Below are 13346 nucleotides of genomic sequence, written 5' to 3'. Positions count from 1 at the left end.
GTTTGTTCCAGCAGGCCTTTGGAGAGTAATTTGGTCCTCCATCTATGTTAATGACTTATAATTTTGTTGTGTATTTTAAACGTTGTTGGTTTTTTTTTTCTTTTCCTAGGTTTTACAATGTATGTTTTAAACTTTGTAAGACCGCCTTGAGGCCCAGTATTGGGCAAAAGGCGGGATAATAATAATAATAATAATAATTAATAATAATTTTAACCTTTAAAACCCTAAACAAGGATAACTAAAAGTTCCACATGAGCCTGCCCTAAGATCCTCATCAGAATCCTCTTTTGGCACTGGAATATCAGGAATTCAATTCAAAGTCCTGGTTCTGACTTATGAAGCCCTGTATGGCTTGAGACAAGGTTATCTAAAAGAACCTTCACCCATATGAAACTGCCCAGGTATTAAGATTTTTGAGAAGGCCCTTACCTTGGGACTGCCACCATTTGGGGCATGTTTGGTTGGGGATGTGAGAGGACCTTCTCCATAGCTGTTTCCGGGCTTTGAAACTCTCTGCTGAGGGTGGCTAGTTTGGCTCCCCTAGTGCCCTTCTACCAGCAGGCAGAGCCATTTTTATTAGGGATGTGCTCCGCTTCTAATCGGACCGCCGAATTAGAAGCGGAGCGGGGGGCTTCGCCTGCCCTTAAGGCGGAGGTGAAGAGGATTGGGGGGCCGGCGGAGCGTGGCGAAGAGGATCGAGGTGAAGGCGGATCCTTCGCCTCGATCTGGAGCTCCGCTGGAAAGGTAAGTGGGGTTTACCGGGCCCTGTCGCTGTCGCCCATGCGGCGACAGCGGCAGGGCCCGGTAACCCCCCCCGCCCTCCTCTCCCTTACCTGCCTCCATCCGCGGTCCGTCGGCGTCTTCAATTGAGCCCGCGGTTCAACCAGGCTCAATTGAAGACGCCGACGGACCGTGGACGGAAGCAGGTAAGGTCCCCCTCTCCCTTGGTCCCTTACCGGGCTCTGCCGCCATCGCCGCACGGGCGGCGATGGCGGCAGGGCCCAGAAAACCTCCCGGCCTTACCTGGCGCCACTCCCCTCCACTGCGGAGATCCAATTCGGAGCTGGAGCTCCGCGGCGAAGAGGAGCGGAGTATGGGCGGAGCGGCGCTGAGCGGTCCGATCCGAAATTTTCGGATCGGCCCGCGGGGCGGAGCGGGGGGTCCGTGCACACCCCTAATTTTTATTCAGGCAAGCCTGTGGCATATAAGCTCGTCTGCTGATGAAGGATTTTTAAAAATTGGCCTGTGTTGCTTATTTCTTTAATTCATTGTATTGTGTGTTTTTTTAATTTATTTACATTAAATTTAAGTTTCATTTAAATTTGTATTTGTGCTATGTTTTAATTAAGATTTTGTTTTAATTTGGTTTTTATTCTTATTTGCCTTGAGTGCAATAATTTGACAGACAAGTAGTATATAAAAGAATTAAAGAAATAATTCAGTCACATACCAGTGGCTTGAGATAGTAACCCCTTTTAGTTCCTAGTACATGTATGTGTCTGGCAAACTAACTCAAAGCAACCGACCCTCTGTGCATATTGCTGAACTGTTCCTCACCTGAATTCCATCCCATCGAACAATTTGCTTCCTTAAATTTCCTAGATGGTCATGGAACAAGGAGACTGGCTTGTGGGTGGCGATCTGCAAGTCCTTGATCGTATTTATTGGAACGACGGCCTTGATCAATACCGTCTCACACCAGCTGAGCTAAAGCAAAAGTTTAAAGACATGAATGCTGGTGAGTCTTTTGTAAGAAGGTGGGTGGTATGAACGTGAAATCCCTCTCCTGTTTTCTGAAACGTTCTACCCTTGCCTCTTCCAGTTAAGAGCAGCACAACCAGTAGAATGCAATTTTTGTTCTAAACAACACAACAATTTCTGTATCTGCAATCCTAGAAAGCAGTAGTGCTGATTGGGGAGACGTACAACCAGAACAGTTCTTACAGTTTCTGCTGCCGCCGATCATACTTTCATCCAAGCAAGCTTGGCGATTCCAAAGGGGTGAACAGCAGCAGTAATAAACTTCAGTCACCTCACTGGCTGTGTGTGCTCATTTTTCTTGCCTGCTGTGATTGTCTGGGATTCAGCCTATGTCACCTTAAGCCTGCCAGAGAAGTCTTGATGTATTGTGTCGTCTGGCATACTTTTTAGTGCTTCAGCTTTTTTCTTCCCTCCCTCCCCCCCTGTAAACTGTACTGAATTTCTTTTTTAAAAAAGAAAGACCCAAGGGAACAAAGCACATGAGGCTTGAGAAATTTCTAGTGTGATGAAAGGTATCTCAATTTTTTTAAAAATTTTATTTGAAAAATAGCTGTGGCAGTAGTTCTACTAGCTTCACAGTATGTTTGTTTGTTTCCATACTAGTGTTTTGCGTTAGAAAAATATGTAACAGACCAAGTAGCAATAGTCTGGCAGCTTACTTGTTTGTTCTGTGCTTTTCTAGTTGGAGGAGCGAGAGCATTCTCCTGCCTGACACTCAAAGATGTGGAGGTTGAAAATGGAGTTGAGATACTACTTTAAATATCATAAGTAGGGCTACAAGCATCAATCAATTACACCTTTAGCAATAAAGTAGCAGGTGCATATCTCAATGGGTAGGGTTGAGATTGAAGGGTGCATCTTTCCCCCCTTTGAATTAATTTTGTCACTGCAGTGGAATGAAAAAACAGGGAAAGGGCTAAGAGACATTTCCTTCTAATAATGAGAAGTAGGTTTTGTTCAAATTCTCAAAAGTTAATAGGGCTAATTTACACCAAGCGGGATACTGCACTATGAAAGCAGAATATAAAAGGCAGGAGCCACATCAAGCAGGATATAGTGGAATGAAAGCGGTATATGGTATGTGTCAATGGGCCCCAACAGATGACAGTGCACTTCAATACCGCTATAAAGCAGTAGTGTGGTTCCTGCCTTTTATATACTGCTTTCATAGTGCTTGGTGTAGATTAGGCCATAGTCTCTAGAAGGTATCAGAACTGAAGATTTAGTAATAATAAATGTACTTCATTTGACCAACTAATTCAATTGGCTAGGCGCCAGATCTTTAATCAATGAAAACCTTTCATTGCCGAATAAAGAATGCCTTGAGTATTGTGGCTCTTTAGTAGTTTGTGGGAAAACCAGGCACGAAATGAGCAGTGAGCTGCTGCACTTCTCCATAGTAAAAATGAACATTAATAGGCAAATGTAAACGGGATTACAATTTTGTTTAGCAATCCACGTGTGGAAAGAGATTTCTGTGCATAGTTATGCTGGACTGGGAGCACAACGGCCAGCGTAGGGGGTGGGAAGCTAGGTTTTGAACATGGTGCCCTCACCGTGTATCTGGGTCATTTATACTATAACGTTGCTGAGTTTGATAACTCCTAAAACAGGTTTGGAGGTGCGACTGGGGGAGGTGGTGCTGCTGCTGCTGCTTTAGCCAGGGATCTTCAATTCTGCATTTTGGGTTTATTGCCTGCAAGAATTCCCTTGTAAAAATACATCTTGCATGCACCTAGCATTGTTAGACAAGCATCTTGCAGGCACATAGCACGGGTTTGGTTACTTTTCATTTACGGCCATTTCCTAATTCATACCTATTCAAAACATTCCTGTTTGGGCTGTACTCAGGCATTACATGAGGAGGAGTGGCAGGCCTACACTGCTGGACCACAGTTTGAAGGGACCTTGGCACCAAATGCAGGGAACATAGCATTGGCAAATGTCATCTTTGGAGAAGATGCCAGGCAGCCAGTCACTGACAGAGACATTAAATATTTCCAGTGGGGAATATTTACAGCCCAATGTAGCAGAGTTCACCGTATTAAGTTTGCACTCTGATCTCTCAAACGTTTGGCATACTCAGTCAGGCAATCCATTGACATACCTCTCTGCAGTTGTCTGAACTCTCCCCCTCCTCTTCCCACCGCCATTCCCACAACTTTCCCAGCTGCGTTGGGAGTAGAGCTTTTCTACAATTGATGGTCCATGCAGTTATTGATAGTGTGGTTCGTACTGCAGGCTGTTGGTCACTGACCACTTCTGCCTAAACTAATAGTCCTAAAACTTGTTGACATCTCTCTGTTCTTTTGTTTAGATGCTGTCTTCGCTTTCCAGTTACGCAACCCTGTGCACAATGGACATGCCCTGCTAATGCAAGATACCCACAAGCAGCTTTTGGGTCGAGGTTACAGGCGCCCAGTTCTGCTCTTGCATCCTCTGGGTGGTTGGACGAAGGACGACGATGTTCCTTTGATGTGGCGAATGAAGCAACATGCAGCAGTGCTGGAGGAAGGAATATTGGATCCAGAAACAACTGTGGTGGCCATATTTCCCTCTCCCATGATGTATGCAGGGCCAACCGAGGTACAGCAAGTTGTCACATAATATAGCTTGCTAATTTCTTTTATCCTTTTGTTCTGTTCTTAGTTTGCTTCAACTAATTTCCGGAAGTTTATTGATAATATAGTCTCCTTTGGAAATAACTGCTTTACTACAAAACCTTTGCACGGTTTATGGGCAGTCAGGGCTGTGTTGATATAATTTGGTTTGGAGGCCTTAAAGGAGCTATCCTTTTATGTTGAACTTCAGGAACTGTTTGTTTACTGTTAAAGTGTCTTGTAATGCTATCTCTCTCCCCCACCCCCCTTTATTTCAAGTGAGTTACAAGTGCTTTTAACATATTGAACCATGGCCAAAACTGAAGAGTTGGGATCTTTTGCTCTTCCCACCCCCTCAGTCTTTATTCCAGTGTTTTTCTTCTGATCTACATGGAGTTGAGACAAGCGTGAGCAAACAACTGAAAAGAAAACATGCTTTTGGCAGACCCCTTGGCTGAGCAAATGGCATGAAAGCATGACATACAGTGCTATAAACTGGCTTTCTTTCAATATTTGATTTGGAACTTTTGAGTTGCTTAATGGTGGGATCTTAGTTTTTATACCACATTGCCTTATTCTCTCTCTCTTTGTATGTGTATGTGTGTGTATTTGTTTCCTAGAGCATTGAGGTCATTTCTCTCCTTTAGCTTGCTTGTGCAAAGTCCACTTGCCTTCAAGCCATTTATCTTGCTGGGCATGGGGTGGAGATGGATGGGTAAAACACACACAGAACATAAGGCAGTCTTAATCCAAGGATTGAGCTGAGAGGCGAGCTGCCACTTCTTTGATGATCTTTTTCATCTGTGACCTATCTATGTTATGAAAGCATGGACTTATTTTTTTGGACTTGTTAGCCTAGGGGTGAAGACAGCCACACATTAAGAAGATTCTTGTGAACTGTCTTTGATCTCTCTTCTCAAGATTAAGTAACACGTTATGCTAATTACGTAGCATATAGTTGACCGCTCTCTTGCTTTGTTACTCAAGAGCAAATCACGTAGCCCTGATTCAGATTGGGACCAGCATACATCAGGAAGGAAGGATTAAACTTCCCCTCCCTGCCGTGTGCTCCCTGAAATGCCCCCTCTCAGCACACAAAAATTAAAAGAAGAAAAGGCCTCCATTGAATAAAAGGGTCTTTGCCTGGCATCAAGAAGTCAACAAAATAGGCATCAGGCAGACCTCTCTAGGGAGGTCATTCCACAATTTGGGGGCACTACAAAAAAGGTCCACTCACTAGCCTCCCACTGAATCTCAGCCCCTCGGAACAGGGCCTCAGAAGATGGTCAGGGTATGGAAAGAACATATGAGATGAGCAAGTCCTTTAGGTACTTTGTGAATTGCCCAGATAGTATCGGCTATTGGGTGGTATATAAATAATAAATGAATAAATGCCCCAAGCTCTAAAGGGCTTTGTAGGTTCACACCAGAACATAATGTGTGTTAAACATTATAAACTGGGAGCAAGCAATCCATCCCTCACCATTGGCTATGCTGGCTTGGAATGCTGGCAGCTGTATACCACTTTATGTGTCTTTTATCTTGTATATCACCTTGCGAGGGGTTCACTCTTAAAATTGGCCTAGAAGTTATTTTAGATGGGACAAGTTGCTGACTCCTGCTATAAATCAACCCTTCCATTTGGTGCAAGCTGTCTTATTGTGTAGGACCATCCTGGTATGGAAATCTGAGTGCCCACTCTGTAGCGAGATTGTTATTTATAGCTGAGACATACTAATCAAACAGTATGAGGAAACTGGTGTAGCTGCCTGTGATTGGAAGTTCTGCAAATGTGTACACAATAGCAAGGGGATCTTGTAATTCCCAAAGAATCCTTAGAATATCCACTTTTACATTAAACCAAAAAGGATTCCTTTCCAAATGATTGCTGAGCAGTATTTGGAATACTTCCTGGCAGGGATGTACAAACCAACAGAGGCAGTGGCTAGGCTCCTTTTCTCTGTACAAAGGACTTGGAAGACGATTTCCCCAATATAATTGCAACTTCTATCTCATTGTTGTTTTCCTTTTTTTCTCTCTTTGTCTCAGGTGTCTTAACTATGTTACGATATTTTAAACATGCGTATGTTTTAATAATTTCTCTGCCTTCACCATAAAGATTTAATGATTGTGTTTTTACTGTCTTAATGATGTCTGCCACTGTTTCTCATTGGGTCTGTGAACGTATAATAAATGAGGATGAGTTTGCAAAATCACCAAGGGAAAGCTTTCATCATAAGGATTCTAATATTTAGGTGAGGTAAGTCTCTCAGTCCTGTTCATTCATTCCTCTTTCATTGATTACTATCGTTGAGAGGAAGAGTGGGGTTGTGCTCACTGGCTCCATGTCCCCTGCTGCCCTTTGCCCTCCATGCACTGGAGAAGCTCTGAAGGTGTGGAACATAGAAGGTGGCCCATCCATCAGCCAGAGAAGGAGCAGGTGCAGGGAGCTCACTTCCCCCCCCTCCAGGCCAGAAAGAACACTCAGCACCAATGGCCTGTTGCCCTGGGACTGCAGAAGTAAGGGGAAAGAATGCTCTGGCCCCATCCATTCACCAAAGCAACAACAGCCACCATTTGCTATTCAAGCAAGAGCATCCACAAGGGAAGATCAGCCTGGCCTAAATTGCATTTAAACGCCTATTTATAGCTCACCACCTTGTCTGGCCTTGAAAAACTGGTCTCCTTCCTCCTCCTTTTCCCTCCACTCCCCTTCCCTTGAGTGTCTTAAGAACATAAGAAGAGCCATGGTGGATCAGACCAAGGATCATCTGGTCCAGCATTCTGTTCACACAGTGGCCAACCAGCTATCCATGGGAAACCCACAAGCAGGACTAGAGTGCTGCATTCTCCTTCTGCCCATGTTTCCCAGAAACTGGTATACAGAGGCATACTGCCTCTGATCCTGGAGGTAGCATATAGCCATCAGGACTAGTAGCCATGAAGAGCCTTCTCCTCCATGAATTTGTCAATCCCCTTTCAAAGCCACACATATTATCTTTTTAGTTTTTTTTTAAGCCTGATAGTAGGAGGGCCTTTCTCTTTTTTATTGATGTGCATCACTTTGGAAAGCAATCATTGGCCTGGTTCAGACAACACTCTAAACCATGCTGCTTAACCACAAAATGGTTAATGGAATGTGTGACGACACTGACCTCACACAGAAGGCCTTGCCTTGCACACCCTTCTCAAGCCAAGCGCCACCTCTTGAAAAGCCTGAGGAAAGGGTAAAAACAACACAACCTTTTCCCTATATGTGAGGGAACAAGGTAAAGGGTTTTGGAAAATAGGTTCTATTGTTGAGGTACTGAACTGCAGGTGTATTGTTAGATGCTTTTACACTGTGTAATATAGCAGGTAATAAATCCAAGCTGACATGTGGTTTGTGGTAACAACACAAAGTAAAGTTTATTGAAATTTAACAGATCTTTGGTATTTCAATTTAGATCAAACCTGCTTATTTTTATATTTAAAACTACAATCCCAAGTCCCTTAAAATCCTATTACTTCTCACTCCTCACACACCACACACTCTAATGAAGCACAAGCCAGACTAAAACTCCCAGACTAAAACCAAACCTCAAACTAAACACACTAAACTAAACTCACAATCTCCTCAGCCAACCTATTTATACTCCTCCCTCCCCCTTTCTCACTGCATCACTAGCCACACCCACTCAGTCAAACATCCCACACTCACTAGACATACAAACTCAGACATACCTAAGGGGCAGAAAGGTAGGTATCGCCACAGAATGCATTAAAGTCAATGCATTCCGTTAACCATTTTGTGGTTAAGCAGCATGGTTTAGCATGTCTGAACCATGCCAATGTCTGAAAGGCGGGATAAAAAGGAAGTCAATAGATGTAGGTTCCCACATGACTTAGAATTCTGATCATGCAGGGATCTCAGTCACATGGGGGAACAGACTTGCACAGGGCAGGCTCCTTGCATTAGATCTCCAGCCCCAATATGTGGATGTTGGGGTGTGGGGTCAGTAGGGGATGCCAGAGCAGTAAGCAGATTATGGTAACTGCATGAGGGAAGAACAAGTACATAAGGCATAAAGCCATTCTTAATCCAGTCTCCATCTTGCATCCCTAATATGGTGGTATTCTCTCAAAGAGCACTGCTAATGCATATTTTGAGTAATTCACACTTTGGCCTGCAAATCTGGAACATAGGCTGATTATATCCCATTTATTTTAGTGGAAATGAATCATGTGCCAGATTGCATTGTTTGGCTACTTGCCATGTTTCTTGTGGTTTCTGAAAACTGTGCATGAGTGAATGAAGTCGTGTATGTGGACATGTTTTCCCTTACGAACTTGGGATTTGTATTCAGAGAACATGGAAGCAAGGAACTGAACAAAACCTGTGCCCTGCAGTCTTCAGTCATGAATACAAACAAAATAAGAAACATTCCTGATTTTATGCTGTGTTTTCCAATGACCTCAGAAAACCACTTGCCAATAGTGCGTTTTAGCAGACTAATAAAAGACAACTCTTCCTTTAATCATTTTCTGTAGGTCATTTAGAAGACATTGGTACCAGATTTGTTTCTGTAGCACAAATGACTTGCAGAACAACAGACAGCTGCTAAGCCAATATGGTTATCAACTGTCTGAACATGGTTTTTCAGTCAGTAAAGATTTAATGGTCATGTTTTGTAAATCCCAATCTAAACATTTTTTGAAACTTTTAAAAATAAAATTTTATGGGGTGTTGTCAAATAAGCTAGGAAGTTATGTTTGCAGCCTTTAGATTGTTACCTGTATGATAGCAAAGTATATATTTAAAAGAACAGATGCTTTTGGGGGGGGGGGGTTTGAGGGAATCCTGATTGCTAAAATCACTGGGGAGGATGAGTATATAACTCACTTACGTCTAGCTCTGCTTTCACAAGCTTTTTGAAACTATAGTTTCTCACACACATTCTTAATTTTTAATAACTGCAGGATGAAATGCTTTCTTGCTTGCTTTGCGTTACGGCAGCCTGGAACATATAATTATCCAACTCTACCCAAAATGCCCAGGGATGAAGTGGCACAGCTGCATATCCTTGTATAAATGGGTGATACTAACGTAATGCAAACTCCTAAAAGATTAGGATAACAAGGAGAAAACCACATGTTTTTGCAACACACCTCGCTCCATCAGCAGCATAATCTGGTGCATGTCACTTCTCTCTGTGGTCAAGGTGAAAATGTTTACCACTTGTTCATTCTGGCAGTGGCTCAGTTTGCTCCTGGCTGTAATATTTACATGCTGATGTGCAGAGGACTTGTGTTTAAATTTTTTGTAGTACTTTGTGCTGTTTAACTTCCCATTTTCAAGGTTTTTTTTTAAAGCTGTCAGTGTGGTAGTCTTGTCCGAGGCCCAATGTCTGACTTGTCCTGGGTTTTATTGCATTGCAAGACTGAATCAGCAATGACTTTTATCGGCATCCAGAGATACTACTAGGTATGGGCCTTTAAAGAATTGTTGTAAACATACTTGTAGTGATTTGCCTTTTTTTGTTGCTATTTTTATATGCAAAATGCTGCAGTTGCTGCCTGTTGCAAAATTTTCAAAGCCTACAATAGGCAGAAACCTTCAGAAACAAAATAGGGGGAATGGAATACTCTTTGCGGCTTGGGGAAGCATTGGTGAGAATTCCTCTGGCTTTCACACCAGAAATAGGCAGCTTTTCATGCTGCGTTTTATGATCTGGGTCAAATACCCTAGTGTACAATACAAGAATATCCCATCAGTGGTGAATGCTATATGCATGTAGAATTTGCTGGATTTTTTCTTTCCTTTTCTACTTCTTCCCTGATTTGCCATTTGCTATTAATATAGTGCTGCCCTTTTGCCTAAAGTTGGGTTCATATAGTTCTCCCACCTCCCTGCTGACAGGCGCCTTCGCCCCATTCTTTTTGAATTTTGAAACTAACTATGGTTACGTGTGCACCAATATTAATAAACCACAATTTTGTAAACCTGCTTGGTTATAAACTATAGTTTACCGTATTTTGAAGTAGTAGTAGTAGTGGCAGCATTTCATTTTTTTCAGAAATAGTCTTAGAATCACCACTATTGCTGTTAATTTCATAGAGCTTCAGGGAAACAAAGGTCAAATTCCACAACAGCCCTGTGAGACACATTTACTGTTGTATGCATTTTACAGATAGTGGCTTAATCATCATCATCAACAAAAAACTATACAGAGAACCTTCAGAAACTGGGCCTACCAATATACATCCACACCAACATCCATAAACTGAGACTAAACCCTGGCAAGAGGGAAGCCCTGTGGGTGAGTGGTTCCCAAGTCAGGGAGACAGGCTCTGCCTGTTCTGGATGGGGTTGCACTGCCTCTGAAAGAACAGGTTTGTAGTTTGGGGGTACTCTTAGACCCATTTCTGTCATTGGAGGCTCAAGTAACCGCCACGGCTCGTAGTGCCTTTTACCATCTTCGGTTGGTTCGCCAACTATGGCCTCTCCTGGACAGGGATAGCTTGACCACGGTGGTACAGGCATTGGTAACCTCAAGATTGGATTACTGCAATGCGCTCTATGTGGGGCTGCCCTTGAAGCTGCTCCGGAAGCTGGAGCTAGTGCAGAATGCTGCAGCTCGGCTGTTGTCTGGAGCTGCCCCTTTCCAGCATGTAACTCCTCTGCTGAGGGAACTGCACTGGCTGCCTATTCGCTACCGGGCCAGGTTTAAGGTTCTTGTACTTGTGTACAAAGCCCTAAACAACTTGGGACCAGGATACCTGAGAGAGCGCCTTCTCCCTTACCAACCTGCCCGGTCACTGAGGTCATCCGAGGACCTGCTCTTGGTGGTTCCACCTAGATCCATCCTCTGATTGGAATCCACCAGGGGAAGAACCTTCAGCGTGGTGGCGCCCCTCCTGTGGAATTCCCTGCCTCTGGAGGTCAGGCAGGCGCCAACCTTGTACTCCTTTCGGCGCCTCCTGAAAACATCTTTATTCCAAGAAGCCTTTCTTTAACATGCAGCCTTGGATTTCTGTGTTGTTGGGTTTTTTTGCTTCTTTTTAAATTTTGTTTTAACTGTTTTATTCTGTTTTTATTTTCATTTTACCTTGTACACCGCTCCGAAATTTTTTCAATGAGGAGCGGTATATAAATATTCTAAATAAATAAATAAATAAATAACATCCAGAAAGCAGTCATACTTAAAACATGCTCAATTGTCAGGAAATTCCTGAACCAGTAAAAAACAGCAGGACTTGGTAAAGCCTGTCATGTTCATCTAGAAAAACCACCACAAGTGAGAAAAGAGACAGTGGCCCCATTGAGAAGACACCTTAAACCATGGCTTTAACCATGATGGTTAAGCCAGAAAGCCAGGCTGTGTTCAGAAGACACCTTAAACCACAGCTTTAACTGTACTTAACAAAGCAAAAAGCCTTATTTGCCATGGTTAAAGCCATGGTTTAAGGTGTCTTCTGAACACAGCCTGGCTTTCTGGCTTAACCACCATGGTTAAAGCCATGGTTTAAGGTGTCTTCTCAATGGGCCCACTAATAATAAAATTTATTAATATAGCACTTTGTTACAAAGCACTGTACATGAAGTAAAATAGGTCAGCAGTTTACCAAATACAATAAAAAAATAGTTCTAATAAAAGACCTTAACTGGATTTAAAAGAATAAAACAATAAAATCTTGTCATACAAAGGCTGTACTATTTTATTTATTTTATTAAGACATTTGCATCCCACCCTATATCACAAGGATCTCAGGGCGGTGTATAGATGAAATCATACAAACAATATAAAACAATAAATATACACAGCTAAAAACAAATTAAACCATTAATAAGCTAAAACCAGTACAGAATTTAAGAACAGTACAAACAATTTAAACAATTAAAACTATGTACAGGCTTGTTGAATTTAGGCTTTGTTGAAACATACAAGTCCACCCCTGATGTATTGAGATTCTGTTACTCAACATTTGATGACTTGCAGTTGAATGGGGGAGTGTTTCCCTTTTAAAGTATTGTGTTTGAAGTGAAGAGATATGAAACCTGCATCTAAAATTGCATTTCGTGATGGCTGTTTGTTATATACAATTGTCATATGATGTTTCTGGTATTAAAGTGATTAGTTCAGTTTTGTCTGTTGCTTACTGTGCTGTCTTGTCCCCAACATACTAGTTTTCCATGTGTGGAGAGTTTTTGATGTAGAGGAACATTAAAATGTGACATTAACCTGTCATTCTTAAGTTGTATAGTCCTGGAAGGATTATATTGCATGTCCCTGTCCACACACACACACACCCCGGAATGTTTAGGAAGAGAGGAAGCTGCTTTAGAATAACTCTGACAATTTACCCATCTAGCTCAGTATTGTTGACACTGACTGGCAGCAGTTGTTTCCCAGCTGTAGCTGTGATGACTGAACCTGGGTCCTTTTGTGTGCAAAGCATGCGCCCCAGTACTGAGCTACAGCCCTTTCTTAAAAGGATTCCATGACAGATGTTTGAAATGGCTTCTGTTGGCTATGGATTGCAAAGGACTATGTGCCAATCAATAGCAGTCAATGGGGAAAATCTGGCTACATTCTTGGCACACTCTTGCTCAGCTACAGCCATTAACACAATTTAAAATGGCTTGATTAGACTAGTCAGATGCTACTCCAGCCAAACCTTGTCTGTGGTTTCTGGCCCAGGACTTCATAGTGGTCAAAATATCAGAGTCGCACACTGCTTTCGTAAAGCCACATTTATCCAGTCAGCCTAGGAAGAAAACAAAATACATATTTGGGAAGATGCTAGATGAAGGAATGTATGTGCTGGTAGGCATGCTGATTTAGCATACTGTCACCCAGAGGCCACAGAAAGGCTGTAACAGCCTCTGTGGTAGCCAGTGTGGCAGAGAGCAGGGAATTAGTGGTAACCACTGTGTGTTGCACAATCTGGCTTGCTAAGGAATAGTAACACAAAACTCCACACATCTTTTATGGCTTCATGGAC

At 42.6% G+C, this 13346-nt stretch overlaps 1 protein-coding gene across 1 annotated transcript in view; it reads left to right on the top strand.

The window, feature by feature from the left end:
* Positions 1 to 13346, top strand: part of PAPSS1 (3'-phosphoadenosine 5'-phosphosulfate synthase 1) — a 63974-nt gene that overhangs the window by 37541 nt on the left and 13087 nt on the right. The window contains exons 9-10 of the mRNA XM_063135384.1: positions 1603 to 1738; positions 4079 to 4347. Of these exons, the coding sequence (XP_062991454.1) occupies positions 1603 to 1738; positions 4079 to 4347 (405 nt within the window). The remainder of the gene's footprint in view (positions 1 to 1602; positions 1739 to 4078; positions 4348 to 13346) is intronic.

Source organism: Elgaria multicarinata, chromosome 10 (genome assembly GCF_023053635.1).
Source record: "Elgaria multicarinata webbii isolate HBS135686 ecotype San Diego chromosome 10, rElgMul1.1.pri, whole genome shotgun sequence".
Lineage (NCBI taxonomy): Eukaryota > Metazoa > Chordata > Lepidosauria > Squamata > Anguidae > Elgaria > Elgaria multicarinata.
Note: the sequence above shows the minus strand (reverse complement) of the source record. Positions and strands in the feature narration are given on the sequence as shown.